This window comes from Danio rerio, chromosome 21 (genome assembly GCF_049306965.1).
Source record: "Danio rerio strain Tuebingen ecotype United States chromosome 21, GRCz12tu, whole genome shotgun sequence".
In the NCBI taxonomy this organism is placed as follows: domain Eukaryota; kingdom Metazoa; phylum Chordata; class Actinopteri; order Cypriniformes; family Danionidae; genus Danio; species Danio rerio.
The window spans coordinates 20,023,105-20,046,627 of record NC_133196.1 but is presented as its reverse complement, the minus strand read 5'-3'; the positions used below and the strand labels follow the sequence as shown (position 1 = coordinate 20,046,627).

Genomic DNA, 23,523 nt, shown 5'->3' with positions numbered 1-23,523 from the left:
GTACAGTACCTTTAACTGTCAGTACTTTTGTGTGGTTTTTATACAGTTTATATTCTAATTTGCAATTAAGTGGGAAAATAAATGCATTGAAATACAAATCAAAGTATAAATAGCAGAAGTGAACAGACCCCAAATATAAAAGCAGACACTAACCCACTGTAACGTCATCACCAATGACTAAGTCGCCAAAAAAAAAGACAAAAACATCTATGAATTGTAGCTCTAATTTGGACATGAGGGATATAAATTACTGAAAAACAGCTGCAGGTGAAGTACATTGATTGTAAGTGCTCAGTTTGTGATCATATCTCGGTTTTGTTTTGTTGACATGTAATCCGAATATTTGTAGCTTGAAACAGATAGAAATATGAATAGATTGTGCTGCTTTACAGCCCCTCACACAGCTTGATCTACGCTGGCATTTCTCCCCTTGGGTTTTAGGTTTTGGAAAGGGAATAAAACTCCACCACCCTGTCCAAACTTTTAAGATTCCGGGTATCAGATTTTCACAATCCATATGCACAATGCTTTGGCTTGTTTCCCTCACTGGAAAGTTTGACAGACCTCCCACGCATAGCTACGGTTGCTAAGCCACGATTGGTATGTGGCGGTTTTCGGGTGTGGCTTAGTGAAGGGTCAATTTGGCGTTTTTGTCCATAGTGCAAACTCTAAAGTCCTCCAATTTAAAGCATGAATTGCATATCTTCCAACTAAATACTATTTAATTCATGTTTCTTTATGTAGCACTTTTACAATGTAGATTGTGTCAAAGCAGCTTAACATAGCAGTTCTAGTAGATTGAAACTGCTATGTATCCCACCACATGCTTAAAAAAACATAAAAGAATCCTGTTCATTGAGACTGGTCTAACTACTAAGCCAGTGTAAACTAACTCAGCTGTTCTTTCCTGATCTTTCAAAGCATTTTGACATTTCTGATTTTTTTTCTAAAATCAATGACCTTTTATCTGAGCAAAACAAAACACTGAATTCATCCTTTTATGCTGCGATCTAGACTATTTTTTATGAGAAAAGTTATTTAAGCTGCACAGTTTGACTCTGTATTATTGAGCTTTTTCTGTAATATTGCTTTGTTTACTGCTTGTGCAAATGTTTCTTTAGATCCCCCTGCATCACAAACACAAAAATAGAAAGAAATTATAGTCATCATCCATGACTTGAAAATAGCTATTGACTTGCATGTGATCTGATTTTTTTTAAATCACGGTGTTCTCACAGAAAAGATTGAAAAAATGTAATGTCCAGTAATAAAAATATCAAATTAATAACTTTTGTTTCATATATGCTACATTTTAGACCACATGTAAGTGTACAGTTAAATATTGGGCAATCTAATAGTTTTTTCTTTCTTCCAGAAAAAATGCAAATATATATAATAATGTCTTTTAAAATATACAGTATAAAACATCTTTTAGAAGCAGTGAATCATGTGACATTTATTTATCCTTATTGCACAATAGCTTGCACTTTATTTACTTTCCTTCCACCATTCATGATCAGTGCAATATAATTATCTCAATTTTTTTGTCAATAATACAAATTCTAAAGTGTATACTGTAACTTTTACATTAAATGAAATACTGTTGGATATATTCAAATTCATACTGCATGCACCACCCCATAATGCCAAAAGAAAATACAGAAAATAATCCTTTTCACTAAGACCGGTCTAACAACTAAACCAGCATAAATTAACTCGGCTCTTCTTGTCTGATCTTTCAGAGCTGCATTTTGACATTTCTGATCTGTGTCTGAAACCGGCAAATTTGATCTGAGCAAACAAAACACAAGTATTTGAGCTTTCTCTGTATTATTGCTTTATTTACTATTCATGCAAATGTTTCCTCACAACTCCCTGCAGCACACACACATGAACAGAAAAATAAACATTTTAAAATTGCCCATTTATCAGTTATCATCCGTAACTTGAAAATAGCTGTTGACTTGCATGTGATCTGAATTTTTATGTCAGTACAGAAAAGACATGAAAATGTTGTAAAGTCCTGCAACAAGAATAATAATTGCTCAACCCAGGCTCGTTCTGGTTATGTACCCCTATATATGTTTCTGGAGAGCACCAAATATGTCCCAGGAACTATTTTTTGGGCAGTTTTTGTGAATTAACCAGATGCTTTTTCAGATTTTAAATTTCTCTTGCAATTGCCATTCTTGCTTAGCTGTTCAGAAGTAAATCCACTAAAGGCCGCTGTTGGCTGACTGACTGACCGACTGATATCCCCATCCACCCCTTCCCTAAACCCAACCGATAGTGTTTTAAAAAGCATTGATTGAGTAGTGCCTACCCACTTCCCTAAACCCAACCAACAGTGTTTATACATCAATCCAGAAAAAGAAAAGCCCTTGCAGCAGTCTGATTTTTATCACATTTTCAGATTTTACCACAGTCTCACCATGTTGTTTACATGATTGTTGTTTTGTGGCTTCTGTTTTTATCTTACCTGCTTTCTGGAATCGTTTTTCATCAGACTCGAACCCCATCGTCACGGTCAACTTCACTCTGCGTCTCAAATTCTCCAACATATGCAACGAGCTACTTGACACACTGATAAAAACTGAAAAGCTGTCTATACGGAGGTAATCGGAAAGGAAAGAATTTGTTTATTGTTTATTTTATTTTCCCTTTATTTGCTCTGTCTATCAATCGGTTCCACAGTATAATTGATTTAAGTTCTTTTTTGTCCCTAAAGGGCACTAAATTTACCCTTTTTTCAAGATTTTAGAGAAGTCTTTTGTGTCTTCAGGATGTGTGTGTAAAGTTTCAGCTCAAAACACCCATCAGATTATTTATTATACCTTTCAGAATATTGAATTTTCTGCTGTGAACACAATGTAGCTGTTTTTGCTGCATGTGCCTTTAATGCTAGTTCTCCCCGCCCACCGTTCACACATGCCTGTCAGAGTGTGCCTCAATCTCATGCCTCAGCTGTCAGATAAGCAGCACAGTAACAGACATGAAGGAAGTAGATATCACGTGATTCTTGTGAGAAATACTACAGTAAGAACTTTCCCAATAATTATTTGATGTATTTGTTGTAGAGTTGCAACGATGAGTCACACACAATGTTGTTACACAATTCTCGCACGGACACACACACAGTGGGCTCGTTTAACGTTGCACTGTTTTCGCACAAAAATGTGAGAGGATACAGATTAATATACACCGCTTTATGGATATCCGTTATGTTAATGTACAAAATAAACCTGATTTAATGTCCACAAACCGGGATTGAAGCATCTTCTTTTATAATTGTACTAACATGTGGCTGTAGTGATAAAGACGCTAAAATTGCTGTAATTCATTACAAACATGCACTGTTTGTTATTATTTATTTATTTTTGTTTATTTATTATTTGTCGGTTATTTTGATACATCAGCACATACAAATACAGTCTCCATCATACAGTGGGGAAGAAAAAAAGAAAAAAAAGTGGGAAATTTACAAACAAGTAAAACAGGGTAATACAGTCAAGCTAGAAGCAAAAATATATATACCATAAAATAGAAAATCAGGAGAATTTATCGATGTAATGCCAAAAAGGTGTGCATAGCTGCCAGAAGTCATATGACTTTTGATGTATATCATAGGCGAGTTTCTCAATAATAATAAACATTTCTCAATAATTTTTAAACAATTTTTTGAACTTGTAAAGCTCATTCTTGATCAAATTTGATGATGATTGATGATTACAGAGAGTTCAACTGGTCTTTTAATCACAGTTGCTTTGCGCACGTCCTGTCTTGTTGATATGATTAGCAGCCTTACTACAAAGACATTTTACTACAAGACTGTCAATCAAATCAGTGGGCGGGGAAACTGCACTCCTACATCACATTGCGGTGGGCCTCAAAATGGGAGGGAATTGGATTCTATTTTAACATCTGGAAATTAAAAAAAAAAAACGGGACTTGTTGTCTTTATATCACTCCAATATGATGTGGACACACTATACCTACACACAGTTCTGTCCATACAGCTTACAAATGATGATTTTCATCATAGATCCCCATTAATGTAAAATAAAGACTACTTTATATCTTCAAATTAAATGTTTCACATCCTGGCCAATATTGTTGTAAAAAGTATCCTGTTTATTAACAACAGCATAAATTAACTAAGCTGTTCTTGTCTGATCTTTTTAATACTTTTCTGATCCATATCGAAGACCTTTCGTTTGAGCAAAACAAAGCACGGAATTTATCCTTTCACACTGTAATCTAGGCGATTTATTATGAGAAAAGTCATTTAAGCCACGCAGTTTGACAGAGTGTTCACCGTACACCAAGTATTTGGGCATTCTCTGTGTTATTGCTTTATTTACTGCTCATGCAAATGTTTCTTTAGAATCCCCTGCAGCACACACGCAAGAACAGAAAGCGAAAAAGAGCGAAGGGGAAAATGAATGCGGTTGTCTAAAAGAAATGCAAGTTGATTTGTGACCGCTGAGAGATTAAGATGCAGACAGAAGCGTGTTATTGTGTGTGGCGGCTGCTGGCCTCGGTAAACCTGCGCTCTGCCACAGAGCCGTGGGGATCGATGGTCTTCACCACACGCTCCCTCATTACTACTAGCATCTCTCTCTTTCTCTCTCTCTCTCTCTCTCTCTCTCTCTCTCTCTCTCTCCAACACAGGGCTTATCACACTCATATGGAACAGCACATGTATTCATTATCCCTCACCTAGAGGCCTGCACACTACACAGGGCATATGGAATCTGTACTTCCACATTTCACTGCCCCGGAGGCAGAGGAAATGAGACAGGCAATGTTAGATGGTGATTGCATCTAAGTTGTGTGTGAGTGTGTTTTTATCCCTTATTAGGTGGTGGGATTTTTGAACTGGTTTTGATTTGAAAGGTTTATCAAAGAGTTATTGATGATCATATGGCTGAACTGTGTGGATATTAACTCAAAAAGCCTTGAAGGTTGCAATTGAAATACACATATTTTGACCAAAAAAGGTATTATTTTTGTTATTATAATAAGCTGATATAGGTCACTCAATTTTAATTCTAACTTTGTTGAATGTCCCCTGCTTCCATTATGCTTGCTATGGTTCGAGGAGAATGGCTTTTTAAATAATGTTTTCCAGTGATCTCTGTGTTAGGAAGTGTGTTTATCATATGATTGTTTGACAAGAATTAGCCAATTATGGCATGTGGATTGTTAGGAGGAAACGATAGACAGAGGCCCGTAGGCAGATTTGGCCAAGATGCTCGGGTTAAACCCCTACTCTTTTTTTGAAGGACATCCTGGTACTTTTAGCGACCACAAAGAGTTAGGACCTTGGTTTGACGTCTCATCTGAAAGCAGTATCCGCTTGTTAAATGGTGAAGTGTTGGTGTCGTATGTAATGCTGTTTCCGGGTCCAAGCTAAAACTCATTTGAGTTGCGAAATTATTCGTTTATGGTCACTTTTTATTCTAATCACACATTAAAGTTAATTTTATAAAAAGTCATAGTGTACACAACAATCTCTGGGCTTGCTGCATAACAAATACCAAAATTTAACAATTTATAAAAAATTGAATCACTTTCTGGCCATTAGATATTAGGCATGGACATATATATTACGATTGTGATTTTCGAAAGTATTAAATCACTTTGTAAATGTTTATTATTACGATTTCATGAGTCTCCCCATACAGTTGAATAGAGTGCTTGGACCCGGAAGCCGCTTCGCGTGACGTCACACTTAACAAGTGGATAGAGTCCCCGTCCCTATACTGGGGCATTAGGACCCACAATGACCACAGGTTGGGCGCCCCCTGCTGGTCTCATTAACACCTCTTCTGGCAGCAACCTGGTTTTCCCATCCAGGTATTGAACGGGCGCAGCCCTGCTTAGCTTCAGTGGGTGACCATGTAAAAGTTGCAGAGAGCTAGCTGCTTTTACAATTTACAATATTATACAATTTAACTTAACTTTAAAAACATAAAGCTTTTGCATTTTTTTGGATTAAATCTGATCAATTTTCCAATTTGCATGTTAAAAAAAAAATCTGTATTTTAAAGGGCACCTATGATGAAAATCTACTTTTGTAAGCTCTTTAGACAGACCTGTGTGTAGGTATAGTGTGCCAACTGTCACATTGGAGTGATATAAACCTGACAAGTCTCTTTTTTTTTATTTTTTGACCTTAAGATAGGACCCATACCTTAGTGATTTATTAATGAGCTGCTTCTCCCTGCCTACCATTCCCATGTGTCTGTCTGCTTTTCCTGTGTTACGTCAGATAAACACCAGTCAGTGATAGAAACAGACAAGTCTCTTTTTTTTACATTTCTTGACCTTAAACTACGACCCAAATTCCCGTGATTTTAAGGCCCACTGCAACCTGATGTAGGAGTGTGCTTTTTCCTGCCCACCGAATTGATTGATAGGTGCATAATAACATGTATACACTTGTCCACAGAACATTTATTTGCAAAGAAACTGGGATTAAAATATCTGTTCCAATTTTCTGGGATTTTTAAAAGTTTTATAAGTTTAAAATGTTTTTAAAACAGAGCTTGTTTGTAATAAAGACAGTAAAATTGCTAAGTGTACTGCAAACGGCATTTGTGCGAGACTCATCATTTCAGAAAGGCTTAAATAAACTCCCACACAAATACATGAAATAAACTTACTTGGTATTTTTAACTAATGAACTGTATTTCAGCTTCATCTGTGTCTGTTTCTATCGCTGACTGCTGTTTTTTTCTGATGTAATGCAGGAAAAGCAGACATGCACATGGGAACGGTGGGCAGGGAGAAACAGCTCATGTGCATTTAAAGGTTCAGGACACCCTGGATAACTTTTTTTTTATATTAACAGATTTGTGTGTGTTGAGCATCAGTTAAGACAATGTTAGCACCTGTCACCTTTAATTGTGGGGAAAACTGGATAATTTTGAGCTTTTGTCATCTAATTTCAGCTTCCGGGTTTAAAATGATTATTGGGGCGGGATCAAAATCGGCGACGTAGCGCAGTACTGCAAGTGCAATGATGACGCGTCGGTTTCTCATTATTATTCATAGCGGAGTTTTCTTATCCTATAAGAAGAGCCGGCTGCTTAATTATTCATGAGACCTGCCAGACCTGCCAGAGTCAAGCCCGAGCTGTGTCACGGACCCACAGGCACACAGTATTTAGCCGTTCATGAAGGCTCATATGCGTTTGTTTCCATGATCCACGCGGTTTGTTGCATGTTTTCCCCCGCCATCTTGTTAGGGCCGATCATACAGCAAAGCTGTGTGTGTGCTGCTAGCGTTTTTGTCGGGAGAGCAGCACGAGAATTAGAGAATGGCGGACGCTGACTTTCATCAGGAGTTCGTTCACATTCAGACACATCACTGTGCCGCTGTGTTTGCCTAAATCCTCCAGATTACCAGCAGGGCTAATGGTTAAAATAGACAGGTCAGGAGACCTGCTGTACTGAGTCTGCTGGATACAGGAATTGAGGGAGAAGTCCCCATTTATACGGTTTACATGAACACACTTATCTTTATAATTATATAAATTGTGGTTATGTGTATATGAAATTACGAATAACAAATGTAGCAGGGCACTAAATCACTGTTTATTTCTTTGCATTTTAACTTTGTAAACTATAAACTCATGCGTCTCCTCACGGTTTGTCTCATTTTGTGAGCTAGCTTCGTTCGCTCACGTTCTCCCCTGCTGGCCACGCCCACTCCTGCCCGATGCTCGCGAAGCTCCACGCCCATTAATCATGCATCTTTTGAAAAAATTCTGAAGTAGACTTTAACTGAAAGTGGGGGGTGTCATGGCCCTTTAAAGCCACAGGCTACAAAAACAGCTATACTGTATTTAGACCCTAAAATTGGCATATTCAGGAGGCTATAATAAGAAATCTGATTGGGTATTTTGAGCTGAAACTTTACAGACACATTCTGAAGACACCAAGGGCTTTTCTTACATCTCTTAAAAGGGATCAAAAATGTGCCCTTTAAATCAGAAGATAAATCGAAATTGTGCATCACGAAAAAGAAACCAATGATGGAGCTTGATCCAAAAACTATTTCAGTGATATTATGCATGAAGTGTCAGGAAATCATGCATTGATGTTCAACTCTGCCAATCGTAGAGGAGAAGTCCAGGTTTTGCTCATGTCTTCTTGATTTCTAGAAAGTGTAACCAGGTGGATTTGTTGGAGAAAACTTGTATTAAGGGTAGAAATAGTAACACAAAACTGTGATTATCCACATGCTAGCGGCCACTGAGAGGCGCTTGTCTGACCCAGCGACTGTAATGTGTTCAACGGCAGCTAAACGTCGGTTTCATCTCTCTGCGCTATTACTGAAATCAATAGCCATCTTCCTCTTTGCTCCCTGTTTGTCTGCACTGTTGTGCCATTTTATCAGAGGCTCTGTCAGCAAGACTCTCGCAGGCAAAAAGGCTTCAACCATTGCTGCTGAAGAGGCAGGAGGACCCGCGGTCTTGAAAAGAAATACAGCGGCCGATCGATGTCTCTTTAATAGCATGGTTAGTGAGGATCCACACAGGGTGCCGATGCATTCAGTGCTGCTTTAGACCACATGGAGCTCCAACGCCAACTCAACCAATCACCTGTGCTGAGTTTAACCCTTCATTCCCCAACTGCACACCTCACCAACACTGCCCAAAAGTGTAATGGCCTTTTATCGATTTACCCCCTTCTCTTTCTCAAGATAGCGTGGAGCCATTTAAGGGTAAGTGCGTGTTGTAGAAGCATTGCCCTCCCATTGAGATGGTCTCTGGGAAAGGAGTAAACAAAAGGATTTTTTGCATGTTTTTAAAAGAAGAGTCAATTCCGCTTACCAATGCTGCATTGATTTGATCAAAAATAAATAAAAAACGTTGAAATATTATATAATTTGAAGTAACTGCTTTATTATTAAATGTAATTGCTGTGATTTAAAGCTACATTTTAGCAGAAATCATTATAGTTTGCTGTTTTGCTGTTCAGTTTTGATCACTGAGACTTAATCATTAAGTTGTCACTTTTAAGGATTCATTGTTCATAATAAAAAGGAAAGTTCTTTCCTTTAGTCCTTTATTAATTAAAGCAAATGGTTACAATTTAGTTCAAGTACTAATGCCCACTATTAACAATTAAGATATTGGCTGTTTATCAGTACTTAAAAAGAAGGGTCTCATTCTACATCGCTAATCCTATCCAATAAAAATCCAACTACTATCTCACTAACTATTAATTTGCATCAAATTTGTAGTTTATTGAGCTAAAAGTCTTAATTAACCGTTTATTTATTGAGAGATATGTATCTTAAAATAAAATGTCACCACACATGTACATCGATCACCATACATACACATGTTTAACGTTGCTTGTCAATGTCAATTGTACTATGTCAGAGTTTCCACAAATATATGATGCAGCCCTAAAGTTTTCTACACTGATAATAATTGTAAATATCTATTGAGACATAAATCAGCATATTAGAATAATTTCTGGAGAACTATGACATGACAAAAAATGTTAATTGGTTTAAATTTCCAACACCACAAAAAACACTTTAATTGCAATTAAAATGCCTTTTTAGTTTTAGAGGGGTGGGATAAACATTTCTGTTGTCCAAACAATATAAAAATTCTGCCATGTAAAATCATTAAACCAGTTACTTTGCTTCTATGTCACAATTTGCCAACAACAAGGTATTCTGCATAGTTTGAAATAGTGTAAATGCCAAGTGGCACCTCAAACAAAAGTTTAATTTCCATTCCAGGCCACTAGACTTCAGCAATATAACCCACTCCCACCAGCTCTTAAGCTGAATTTATACTTTCACCCGGCTCCGCGTTGCAGATCTCCGCTGACTGTGACTTGCGAAATGAATGAGGCTTTATACTTGGCGCATTCACTGTTGTGATATTCTTTAAAACAACAAAGGGTGGTCAAAAAAAAACTGACCGTAAAGTCAGACAGGTAAACAAAGAAGTAGATAGTTTCCGGAACTACGTCATATCATCCAATATTTTAAAATGAACTATTTTTTATTATTTTTATAAATCATTTTAATGTTTAAGGATTTTCATAACCCTTCAAGATTTTTTTTTTATTAAACTTTGATGCATCACTTGCTTTTGTTCATAAAACATATTTTTACCTATTAAAGTTTATTAAAATGTTATTGACAGCAGAACATGGATTTCTCTACAAATATATTTTTATTATGGCAAGAATAAATAAAAAAAAACTGTACACTTACTAAAAAATTCAGATTTTTTTAGATTTAGCTTGCTCCACAATTCACACATTACTGTCTGGCTAGTTTCTGTCCTCTTCTTATGCTAAAAAGGCAATAATGATCCAACATTCCTGACTATTATCACCTGTAAAGCCTAAAAACAGGCCATCAGTATATTGTAAACTAATAGGTATGTATATTCCTTTCCAGTTATCAAAGAAATTGTTTGTTCCTTAATTATAGTTGTGTAACTATTAAATTGTTTTAAAATTCAAAATTGTAATATAAACATCAGTGTAAAACTTACGGATGGTGGAAAAACGTATTCTGTAATTTTGTACCTGGGTCTCCACTTTTGCCATGGCCTCTTTTTGTTTAAACAAACTTATCCCTTAGGTTGTTCCAAAATCTTTAACAAAAACTTTTCTCTTTTCCCTCGACTGTTGCAATTTCTATCCAAGAATTATAAATTATCTAGTTATCTCTATGATTACGGATCATAAAGATGTCTGTATAGTCGTACCTGTTTCAGACAAAATCTCTTTAAAGTGGCTCATATTCAACTCAAAATGAAACACGGCACCGTGCAGACTGTTCGCTCGAGTCTCAAAAAAAAAACATGCGCTCCGCCAGCCGAAATCATGTCGTGCGCACCCAAAGCCAACCTCTGCAAACACAGCGATGGCGCCACATTTGCAGCACACGAGCGAACTAGCGAACGCCTCGAGTATAAACCAGGAAGGGGAGTTGAGATGCTCATGCAGCCACCAAAAAAGGCTTAGCTTCCTATGATTGCCTTGGTCTTATAGTCTAACATTATTTTCCATCAGTAGTATGCCTACAAATTCACCCTGTTGCTTGATTCAAGGGATAATTCACCATAAAATGAATTTTTTTTCACTTTTTACTTTCCCTCAAGTGATTCCAAACCTTTATGAGATTCTTTCTTCTGTTCAACACAAAAGACAGTATTTTGAAAAAAGCTGAAAAGTCTTATATTAAAAACCTTTTAAATAATCATACCGATCCCAAACTTTTGGAAGTGTACGTCAGTCCAGACACTTGTTTAATGTCTGCATCCACATGAAGTGAACACTAATCAGCCAGAGGTCCAGGGAATGATGTTTACTGAGATCCAGGCCGCTGTGGATGATGAGTCTGCATGAATAACACATAGTGGCTGGATTCAGTGGATGGGGGGGTGTGGCGAAGGATGGTGTGTGTTCCAGTAACAGGGGGAAGGACTGGGAGTGTAGGTGGATGTAAACTAGTGCCATATTAGTTCTGCTGGTTCTCATGTTTCCCACATCAGTCTTACTTGTCAAAGTAAATCTTCTATCATTTTCCAGCCAGGTGTGTGAGGAGACTGAGCTCTGCATTCTGTTCTGCATGCTAACCTTGTCTTGCCGTCCTTCTCACAAATTCAATCCTGTAAAGATTGAAACATCAAGGCCATTTAATTGAAAAGGGTTACATGAATTTGTTTTACATTAATTGTGTATTTTTGTGTGTGTATTTGTATTGCTAATAAAACATTTAATTATTCATAATAATAATGATAATAACACAATAATAATAATAATAATAATAATAATAATAATAATAATTAATAATAGTAAAAATAACAACTAAATACAGTGCTCTGCATAATTGAGTACACCTAATTTTGAAAATGAATATTTGTATCCATTTCTGAGTGAATATAGGCAATGTATTTTAGTGCGTTTAAACAAAACAGATTTATTAAACAGATATATTTATTAAAATTACATTTTAGTCACCAAACATATTTAGAAATTGAAAGATAATACTATTTAATTCAAGCAAAAAAATAAATTACAACCTACAAAATTTCAACATAATTTTTTAATGATGCCTTAACTAATTTTTCCTCTTTTTTTAAATTTGTATTTAATTTTTTTTCTATAACATATAAATTTGGGTTGTACTAGTTTTTAGACCGTTATCATAAGTTATTTTGTTAGATTAATCTGACTAATCTAATGTATATGCACAAATATAATATTGTGTAGCTTCTTATTAAATTCATGAATTTAAAAGTGAGATTAGTGAGGGGTGTACTTATATAAGCATTAACATTTTCACACTTTTCTCTCTTGTTTAACACTCGTGTAACTTCTACCTTGTCCAGAAGTCCAACTTTTTGAGCGGTGGTTAGCATGAATGTTTTGTCGACATTATGAATTTTGTTGAGGTGAAAACTTGCAAACATACAGTACAGCACTTCAGAGTCACACTGCTAACGATCAAAGATTCATGTAAATTTGGCAAGCTGAACACATTTTGTACTGTACAGGCAGGGGTGAGCTTAACCAATAAGCAAGGTGAGCAGTTGCTTAGAGTCTGGCGAATTAGGGGGCCCCAAAACCAATGCCAAGAAGTCTATTAATCATATAGTTGTTTTATAATTTTTAAATCATATTGTAATATCTAACTATAACCATTAACATTTTAAAATTATTACTTCTTTTCAAAACCAGGGGGCCCCATAAATAGTGGATTCCTCATGTGTGTGGTATGAGTTGCGAGTTTGTTAAAAAAAAAACACCAAAAACTACAGAGAAAATGCAGAGTGTTCATGCTATAATGATATCAGGGCATTAAACACAATCGCTGTAAAAAAAACATGTCCAATTGCGCAAAAAAAAAAAAAAAAAAAATATATATATATATATATATATATATGTATATATATATATATATATATATATATATATATATATATATATATATATATATATATATATATATATATATATATATATATATAGTATAAAATTATACACACACACACACACACATATGAAGTTAAAGTTTTTTTAGCCCCTCTGAAGTATTAGCCCCCCTATTTTTTTCCCCAATTTCTGTTTAATGGAGATCAGCACATTTTTTCAGCACATTTCTAATCATAATAGTTTTAATAACTCAATTCTAATAACGGATTTCTTTTATCTTTGCCATGATGACAGTAAATAATGTTTGACTTGATATTTTTCAAGACACTTCTATACAGCTTAAAGTAACATTTAAAGGCTTAACTAGGTTAATTAGGGTAACTAGGCAGGTTAGGGTAATTAGGCAAGTCATTGTATAATGATAGTTTGTTCTGTAGACTATCGAAAAAACAAAGTTTAAAGGGGCTAATAATTTTGACCTTAAAATGTTTTTTTTTTAAACAAAAACTGCTTTTATTCTAGCCGAAATGAAACAAATAAGACTTTCTCTATAAAAAAATATATATTATCAGACATACTGTGAAAATGTCCTTGCTCTGTTAAACATCATTTGAGAAATATTTTTTTTTAAAAATATGAAAAATTAATTAATTAATTCAAAGGGGGCTAATAATTCTGACTTCAACTGTATATATAGTGTTCTCTCACCATAACGCCGTTCATGACCATATTCAGGACATTATAAAATCTATTTAGTCTTAGTATTGTTTTACCTTATTTTCTATTTGTTTTATTTCATAACCAAAATACAACTAAGCGTATGATACTTTATATATTATAGAATTTACAACTTTTTATTAATTAATACTGTCTTATTACCTACAGTTAACTGATAAACTGTAATAAATACTGTAGTATAGTTTAGTTTTTACCAATGTAACCGTGGTGTATTTTAGTATAATATACCCTATAGTTGTAGAAAACTACAGTATTGATTTATTTGTTTGATTGGTCATTTTGCAATCAGTTGTTGTGTTACCGTAAAAACTATAGAATAACCACAACAGATTAATCCAATGTACTTTACTAGTAAGGATCAAAACACTACTTTATATGACTGAACTGGATTAAAACAGTGTTCTTATTGCTTGTGCTTGTAAAATATGGAAATAATACTTTGGAAAGTACTGTAATCATAACTGTAAACATTCACAAACCTAAAAATAATTTTTTTTCTCCTATTTTTCTTAAAGCATTAGAATGCTCATATTTAGTTGTCAAAGTAAAAAAAAATAAATAAATAAAGAGTGATTATTTGTTAAAAGAAAGAAAGAAAGTTCCTCTATATATTTGTGCTTTTTTTCAGTGCGAGTTCAAGAATGGAGGCACATATATATTTCTCAAGGGTCAATAGATTTGACCTGTGTGGTTTCAGATTGTGCTCCCTCTCTGAACTCAGCTCACCTCAGCTTTGTTTGTTTTTTACAGTGAAGTAAAGCTGCCCATCAGACTCAGTGGCATCACAATGAGAGGCGTTTTTCACCGCGTGGCCTGTTTTACTCTCGAATTCACTTTTTAATTCACGGCGTAATCTTCAGGCTTGACTGAAAATTACATTGTTGGGTTCTAACAGCCGCTGAATGGACGCATTGAAAGACATTTGAAAGCTCCTCATCTGCTGAAAGGTGTCGCCGAGTTCTTTGAAATCATCTGAGCGAAAACAGGAGAGTGAATTGTAAACACTTCACCCATCCCATCCAGCGGAATATTTATCAGAGTCATTTTCCTGGTCTTGATAAATTAATGTTTTGACAGCAAATCAAACACAAGCGATAACTCCCTGTCAAAACGCCTGAGCGTAAGGCTTGAATACCAGGCTCTCGCTGCTCTATTGCACATTTGCATAATTTCGAAATCAAGGGAAACGGCATATTCAAATTGTACCTCAGAAGTAGACAGTGGTAGATAGAAAATAATGATCGTCTTAAACGCGTAAAGGGAAAGAAAGGAAGTGGCTCGTTCATCTTCGCAATTGCTGTGCATTAAAGTTCAAATGATTGAAATAAGAATCAGCTGCCAAGTGAAGCCTGAAGTGGGATCAGCCTGGAGAAAAAAAGAAGCAACAGAAGACCTCAGTCTTATTAACAAGCTTGAAATTTCATTATCCACAGTTCAGGATTAAATAATGTTATCTGTTTTCTCTAAGGAGAGTGGTGAGAGCTGGGACATACAGAGAAGAAAAGACTCTGGGATGAAGAACAAACCTTGCAGAGGGCTTCTTTATTTAGGTTTATTTATGTTGTGTACATCTTCTCACGCGTAGATCAGCCAGCAGGATGAACACAACTTAAATGATGTAATTTCCAAGCCGTTGGTTTGTTTGGACTATAGAATGAAAGACGGATGGGTTTTAGATAAGATATTACGCAAGGAGAGAATGGATTCACAGAAATGGTAACCGTAGCTATCGTTTCGCTGTAATTACCAGATATGTCTGTGAAAGAAAGATGTGCCGACATCATTTTCCCCCTGACATTGTGTTCTAAATAAATCACATTTCTTGAACTTCCTACAGTGGAACTGTAATTACTGTTAGCATTATTTCTGTTATTTTACACACATTAAAAAAAAAAAAAAAACGATAATGGGAATGTGTCATTGTGGTGCAGTGCATTGTGGGCATTTGAGATAACGGGAGATCCATTGATCTCTACTGAATCATTTGATCATATACACTCACTGGCCACTTTATTAGGTACACCATACATGTACAGGGTTGGACCCTCTTTTGCCTTTAGAACTGCTCTAATCATTTGTGGCATATATTCAACAAGCTACTGGAAATATTCCTCAGGGATTTTGTTCCATATTGCCATGTTAGCAGCAGATTTGTCGGCTGATGCGAATCTCCCATTCCACCACATCCCAAAGGTGCTATATTGGATTGAGATCTGGTGACTGTGGAAGCCATTTGAGTACAGTGAACTTATTGTCATGTTTAAGAAACTAGTCTGAGATGATCTGCACTTTACGACATGGTGTGTTATCCACCCTGTGTGGTCTTCTGCTGCTGTTGCCTATCCACCTCAAGGTTGAATGTGTTGGGCGTTCAAAGATGCTTTTCTGCATACCTCAGTTGTAACGAGTTGTTATTTAAGTTATTGTTGCCTTTTTGTTTTCTGGAACCAGTCTGGCCATTCTCCTCTGACCTCTGGCATCAACAAAGCATTTGCGCCCGCAGAACTGGCGCTCACTGGATATATCCTATTTTTCGAACTATTCTGCGGTTTCTGAAATACTCAGACCAGCCCGTCTGGCACCAACAACCATAGCACATTCAAAGTCACTTAAATCACCTTTCACCCCCATTCTGATGCTCGGTTTAAACTGCAGCAGATTGTCTTGACTATGTCTACATGCCTTAATGCATTGAGTTGCTGCCGTGTGATTGGCTGATTAGAATTTTGCCTTAATGAGCAATTTGACGAGCAGCAGGCGAGTGCATAAAAATTTATTGAAATGTTATTAAAATAAATATTCATATTTTAAAGACATGACATGGAAAAATACATTTAATGCAGTGCTTCTTGTACTTTCTGAGACCCACTTTATATCATATCAATCATTAAGTGAAGATCATTGATTTTTTAAGAAAACAGACCTTAAACAGCGATTCTTGCAGTTCACCAGATACGCTTTAACTGGGTGACTGAAAATATAAAAGTCCTTCTGCATATACTTTTTATATAAAATGTTCAACCAAAAACATATTTTAAGTCAAAAAAAGATTTCTTATATTAACATTTTTATGTTTTCACTCACTCAAATATTTTTTAGACCAGCATCAGACCAAATCATAATTAGGTAAATTGCTTTTTACTATTTTAGCTCTAAAAAAGATAGTTTGTTTACACAATTTCACACACAATTCTCAGAAAACTCTAGTAAACACTTAGAAATGCCCTGGTGTCATTTTGTTCAGAATATTTGAAAATGTTTTCTCTCCCCTCTTCATTTCACAGTACCTTGATAGTGAACCTATTTCTGGGGTGTATTTTTCACGCTAATATATATTATCCAGGAGTGAATCAGTTTCATGAAAACAGGATGTGTTGTTTGGCTCTAAACAGGCCTCTTCATCTCACTCCGAGACTCTCCAGAGCTGATGACTCTAATTGAATGATATGACTCACTGGGTTAATAGCGCGACTCGATGTTGGCGCTGAAGAGCTGGAGCTGACAGAATGACGAATTATCGTGAATAATGACGGGTGAATTATCTGGAGTTAACGCAGTCTGATTGATCTGCCCTTTGTGTGCAGGAGACAGAGATCCTCAACACTGCTGTCCTCACCGGGAAGACTGTCGCCATGCCGGTCAAGGTGGTCACTGTTGGAACCGAAGGCACGGTGACCGATGTGACTGAGTCGGTGGAGTGTCGCTCGACGGACGACAACGTGGTTAAGGTGTGCAGTAATGTGAATAGATCACACATATGTTGAATGCATTTTACTTCAAATTAAAGTGCCATAATGAATTAATTAAAAGTCTGGATTTGGATTTAAACATCTACTCAATCTTAATTCTAAATAACAATTTGCATATGTATATAAAAAAATTTGATGATAATTCATTCAAATCTGAGTTTGCCCAGAGAGTACAGTTGTCATGCATTGTTGAATTGGCTACAATTGTCACAGAAAGTACTGGTATAGCAGTTTATAGTTTGTTTATATATATATATATATATATATATATATATATATATATATATATATATATATATATATATATATATATATATATATATATATATATATATGTATATGTATATGTATAATATAATTTGCCAAGTAGCTGTCAATTCTGAGCATCAACCTTTTTCTACACACCTTAAAATATGTGTAAATGTTGATGGAAATGTAAAATATTTATTTGGTACGCTAATGGAATTTTCTGTGTCTAGAAAGGGACAGTTCATACCAAAATGAAAGTTTGCTGCTAATTTACTAAAATTTAAAGAGCACTTGTTTTACCCCTTTTACAAGATGTAAGATAAACCTTTGGTGTCTCCAGAATGTGTCTGTAAGGTTTCGGCTCAAAATACCCATCAGATAATTCATTATAGCCTCCAGAATATGCCAAATTTGGTGTCTGAGTACAGTGTAGGTGGTTTTTGTAGCCTGTAGCTTTAAATGCAAATGAGCTCCTTCTCCCCACCCACCGTCCCCATGTGTGTGTCTGCTTTGCATCATGTTACATTTGATAAACAGCAGTCAGTGACAGAGACAGACTGGGATAAAGCTGAAATACAGCTCATTAGTCAAAAATACCAAGTAAATTTATTTCATGTATTTGTGGTGGAGCTTATTCAGGCTTTTCTGAAATGATGAGTCACACACAAAGGCTGTTTGCAGTAGACACACACACACACACACACATTTCAGCATTATTTTAGGTCATTATAGTGCCTGTCCACCAATTTAGTGGTGGTGGGAGGGGGGCAATTTTACATCAGGCAATTTTTAAAAAGTGACTTGTTAGGTTTATATCACTCCAATATGATCGTGGACACATTATACCTATACACAGTTCTGTCCAAACAGCTTAAAAAATATAATTTTCATCATAAGTGATTTTAAGATTTTAACTGAAACTGTCATCCTTGAAGATTTATAAAACGCTAGTTGTTGGTTGTTGGCACTTTTAAATACAGATAGTTTTTAACTTTATACTTTTTTTGACTTTCAGATTTACAGTAGCCTCTCACTGAAAATAAAACATGGCTTTAGCTACAAAATATTCTACCGAATAAAGCATCACCAGTATCTTGGAAACACTTTCTCTTTATATATTTATATTCACAATTAAAAATCACCTTTGCCCTTTTGAAGCTCAATTGGAAATGAGGCACAATAAAAACATTGTCTATTCTTATTTATAAAATCTTATAATCTCACATTTGTTTTTTATTTAAACATTTGTCTCCATAGTAAAAAAATAAAAAACTTTTTAGCTCTGGATCTTTCTGATGCAATAGAAATGAAGCAACATCAGCAGAACCACTGTAATTTGTGCAAAAGGCAAAATAATAAGATGCATTCATTAAAAAAAGTAGAGAAAAAGAAAAATGATAAAAACTTTCAGATTCTCATTCATAAAAATGCCAGATGTTGAATACATTCCTATGTGTATGTGGTTGTGTGTGTGTGTGTGTGGGCGCGCGCGCGTGTGCGTGTGTGTGTGTGTTTGTATGTGTGTTTGTGTGTCCGACTAAATTAGTCATTTCTAAATGGTTTTAGAAATGATTATTAGTAAGACCTTGTAATGTGGTGTGATGTGCTGTGAACATTTTTAATAGTTGAGTTGATTTTCATCAAAAAGATGCACAAGCTGAATGAACTTGCAGATACTCATGATCTAGGAATTATTTTGTATCCAAGATAACAAAAGAACCGTTGGAGGGCACACATAGTATATTACGGCGACTATATTAGATTTGATTTAAAGCACTATGTATTGCACTACTCTGAAGGATTGTCTATTTTCAGTTGTTAAGCCAGAGGCACAAAATCAAAGGGATGTTAAATGCAGTCTTTTCAGAACAAGCTTATGCCTTCCACTTCCTTCTGTCATTTGGGAACAAAATCTGAGAGCATTCTATGAGGGGGAAAATGACAATGTGTGTGTGTCTGTCTGTTTACTCCCTTCGGGTTTAATTATCTGATGAACACCCCATACTGAAACACTGACCCCAGGAGAGGATTCCCCCTCTCGCCACACTAAAGCACATACACACAGGCACTGGTGCTCTGGATTAAGTGCATCTGAAGACACTTTCTTATTCTAAGGTTGTGCTCAATGGACGTTCGACATTGTAGATATTGTGCATTTTATGCAATTGCTAATGTATTGTCTGTATAATTGTTTTCCAAGCTATGTTATGATTTCACACAGAGTACATCCAGTCTGCTTATGTGCCTTCAGCTGTATATGTAGTAATTAGTTTGCCCATAAGGTGACAACACTTGCCTTTGCTGATGTTTCACAGTTGAAAGAGAGACAACAAGAGTCTCAGATCAACAACAAACTACCGGAGATAAAAATAAATATTTAGATATATCCACAAATTATGCCGTTAAAGATCACTTGAAATTAAAATAAAAAAATGTAGATGTTAGTTTCAGTCTGTTAGTTTTAGTAATATCTATTAGCTTGAGTGCTCCAGAACAGTGACAAAATTATTGTTTAGAAAATATAAAACCAATATAAACATCCAAAGCTTGCAGTTTGTCACTTCCATCTAAATGGATCATCGATTTATTTCAAGTCACCTTATACTAATTTATAGTTTCTGATCAATTCTTGACCAATACTCTGACATGCCCCGCCCCCATTTGGGGCGCTTCTCATTTGCTTTTCATTTGATGCTCTTGATCTCCACTATCACTGGCAGAGTTGTGATAAAATTAAACACTATTGGTTTAATTTTTTTAAATGGGAGGAGCTACTTTATTTACCAGCCTCTCTTCATTTTTCTGCTGAGATTATGTCAAACATTGAATAAAAAATTTGCGTTTCAAAGCACTTCATAGGACCTTCAACAAGCACTCTTGAATAATGGTTAAAACACATATACTTTGAGTTTAACACAACCCAAGCTCAGGAAATGTTCATATTAAACATCACCAGGACATCCAGTGAAAATGACAACTTTTCATGATCAAATCACAACTTATTCAAATATTTATCATGGGTTTGCTGTGGTTTTGAATGGTATTATACTGTTTAAATGTATTATAACGTTAAACGCTATAAGCCCTATCAAATAACCGGTGCAATAAGGCGCTAGACATGTTTGGCGCAATTTGGTGCTTTTTTCGGACCAGCGCAACGTAATTTTCACATTTTGCACCACGTTGTTTAAATAGCAAATCATTTGTGTTAAGGCACATTGTTGGTGTGTTGCTATTTTGAAGAACTGAAATAGACCGCGCCATTGACCTACTAAAAGCAGGTCTAAAGTCCAGCATTAGTTATGCACCTGTGTGGGTTCAAATGCTTACACATTATGTAATACAGGATTTAAAGCAATAAACAAATATATTTAAATATGAAAAAAATTAAAAGATTAAAAGATTAAAATGTTACAAAAAATATTATTTTCTACATAAATATAAAAACCACTACCTCCATGCTTTCTTTATATCTCTATGCCTTTTTCATTTTATTCATTACAACTTGCATTTGTTTAATGTCATTATATTAGCGATATTTTTTATTATATGCATATTTGTATTTGTTTTAACAAAACAAAAGCACAGCCCTGTTAGACTATGTGTCAGGGCACAAGGCGTATTTTTCCATCCCTTAAAAAGAAAATGTGGATTCATACCCTTGACGCTTTTATGACTTTTGTGCATAGATCGTTAAAATAGAGTCCTATTTTGTTAATATGGTTGAGTAAAGCATTAGAGTATAATTCAGTTTTCTTATAAAAGTATGACAGTTAGACAGTTATTCATTGTTTATTTCTAATTTATAAATCCTCTGGAGAGATTTCTAGATAAACTGTTTTCAATTTGATATTCTACTCAAATTAAATTAACTGAATAACCACACTGTAAACACATCAGTTCAGTGACATTTTTACTGTAAATATTAGCACTGACATGAACACTATAAATTGTAGTCTCAGGGATAGTTTATACAGTGTAAAGCAATGCATATATTATATTTTAGAAAGAGCAATAATGAACTAAACAGTGCTTTCTCGTTATTTATTCATGTGTTTTGTATAGTAATTCCAGTCAGTCTGAAGAAAAATTAAATTACAAGTACATGACAACCACATTGTGAGATGTACTCATCAAATCAATGTTATTGACCTCATAAATATTTCTGATATATGCAAATGTGCCCAAGTATGTTAAAGGAACAGTTCAAGGAAAATATCACAAGAAAACACAAAGGAAACAGAAAAGGTCATTTAGCTGAATTCCCCAGCGGCTCTTTTTTTGTATGAAATACATAAAAATGATGAGAAAATGTTTACATTATTAAATATAATACAGGGAGACACAGAACTGTTTATCCAGTGTTTAAACAGACAAGTGTGAAAAGCCCTTATTTGATGCTTTTTTACTGCCATATTTCTCAGCTCAGTTTTGTTTACATTTGCTGAAGGGCATTTCAATTAGCAGCTGTTGATATTTTATTTGTCAGTTGAGATTATGAAACCCAGTGGAAAGACATATAGCTGTTAGTGTGTTTGATGTGCAATATTTCTTCGATTCCAAGCCGCCTTGACAGTCCAGCAAGATGATCTTGTGTACAGACAGATACAGGAGCTGGACAGGCTGAGAGTAATGAAAGAGGAAAGGACTGAGGTATGGAAATGGAGTAAATTCTTTTAGATGACACCGTATCACCACACTGCAGAAGGATTGTTTGTGTTCATACATACAAATGTGTGCGGCAAGGGAAGTGTGTTCGCCTAGTGTTTGACAACCTGCTTTAAAACTGAGGCTTAAGTTACAAGCTAATAACATTAGTTTACTGTTAGTAGTTGGTGGTTTATTACTCCACAAAGACAAAATGCCATATTACTGCACATTTAGTCAAAACTGAAGTATGTTTAAAATTAAATGTTAGACTATGATAGTGGCAAATATATACAGTGAAAAACTGGCTCTGCTACACTTAGATTCAGAGATAACCATGTGAAAATGTATAGGAAGCCATAAAAATTCTACCAAAAAAAGCCATCAAGTGTTGAAATTGGTGTGTTCTGTAGTAAAGTGCAGCTCTACTTTATATCATAAACGAACAAACAAATGTTGCTACTGTTATTTGATGATGGCAGTGATCCATAGCAGAATGTATTTAGTATTTTAATTGTTGTTGTTCAATTAAAACTGTACATTCATTTAAATGATCTATTATAATTCAAATAATAATTACTTATTATTGCTACAGTACACATCAATACACCACTGACAGACAGCATCATTACAATTAATGTGTGATGAAATGACTAAAACAAAGCTACAAATATTGATCCTTTTTCATTTTGTCATTTAGATTTTTCCATCACTGAATAATTGATCAATCTTTCATTCGTGACAAATCTTTTGGTTAACCCCATCTCCAATAAAAAGACAATGCCCACTTGACAAATAACACATGAACACAGGCTTTGAATGCAGTCGTTTCCTCTGAGCCTTGGATTCAGTATAATACTATGTTCTAACAACTAGCAATGCAAGATTCCAGTGGCAAGCAATTTGGCTGTCCACACCAAAAGTGACACCACAGAAACAAACTGCCCTGTATGGGACAGGTTTTAATCCAATTAAATTATTACAGTTATTTAATATTAATTTAATTAATACATATTAAACCCTATTAACATTATTAAAACTACATGCGGGGATGTTGTTGGTTTGCACAGAATCAGTTCCAACAATCATGTTTAAACTATGTTTGCTACTTATTGACATGGTCTGAGGTAAACTATCTGCTGCAACTTTCAGTATGGCAATATATGTCTCATAAAATGGCAAACTCACAATAGCAATATTCAACACAGAATAAA

General features: G+C 35.2%; 1 protein-coding gene across 1 annotated transcript in view; it reads left to right on the top strand.

Moving 5' to 3' along the window:
* Window positions 1-23,523, top strand: part of si:dkey-112m2.1 — a 224,052-nt gene that overhangs the window by 179,044 nt on the left and 21,485 nt on the right. The window contains exon 5 of the mRNA XM_009295369.5: window positions 17,249-17,392. Coding sequence (XP_009293644.1) covers window positions 17,249-17,392 — 144 coding nt within the window. The remainder of the gene's footprint in view (window positions 1-17,248; window positions 17,393-23,523) is intronic.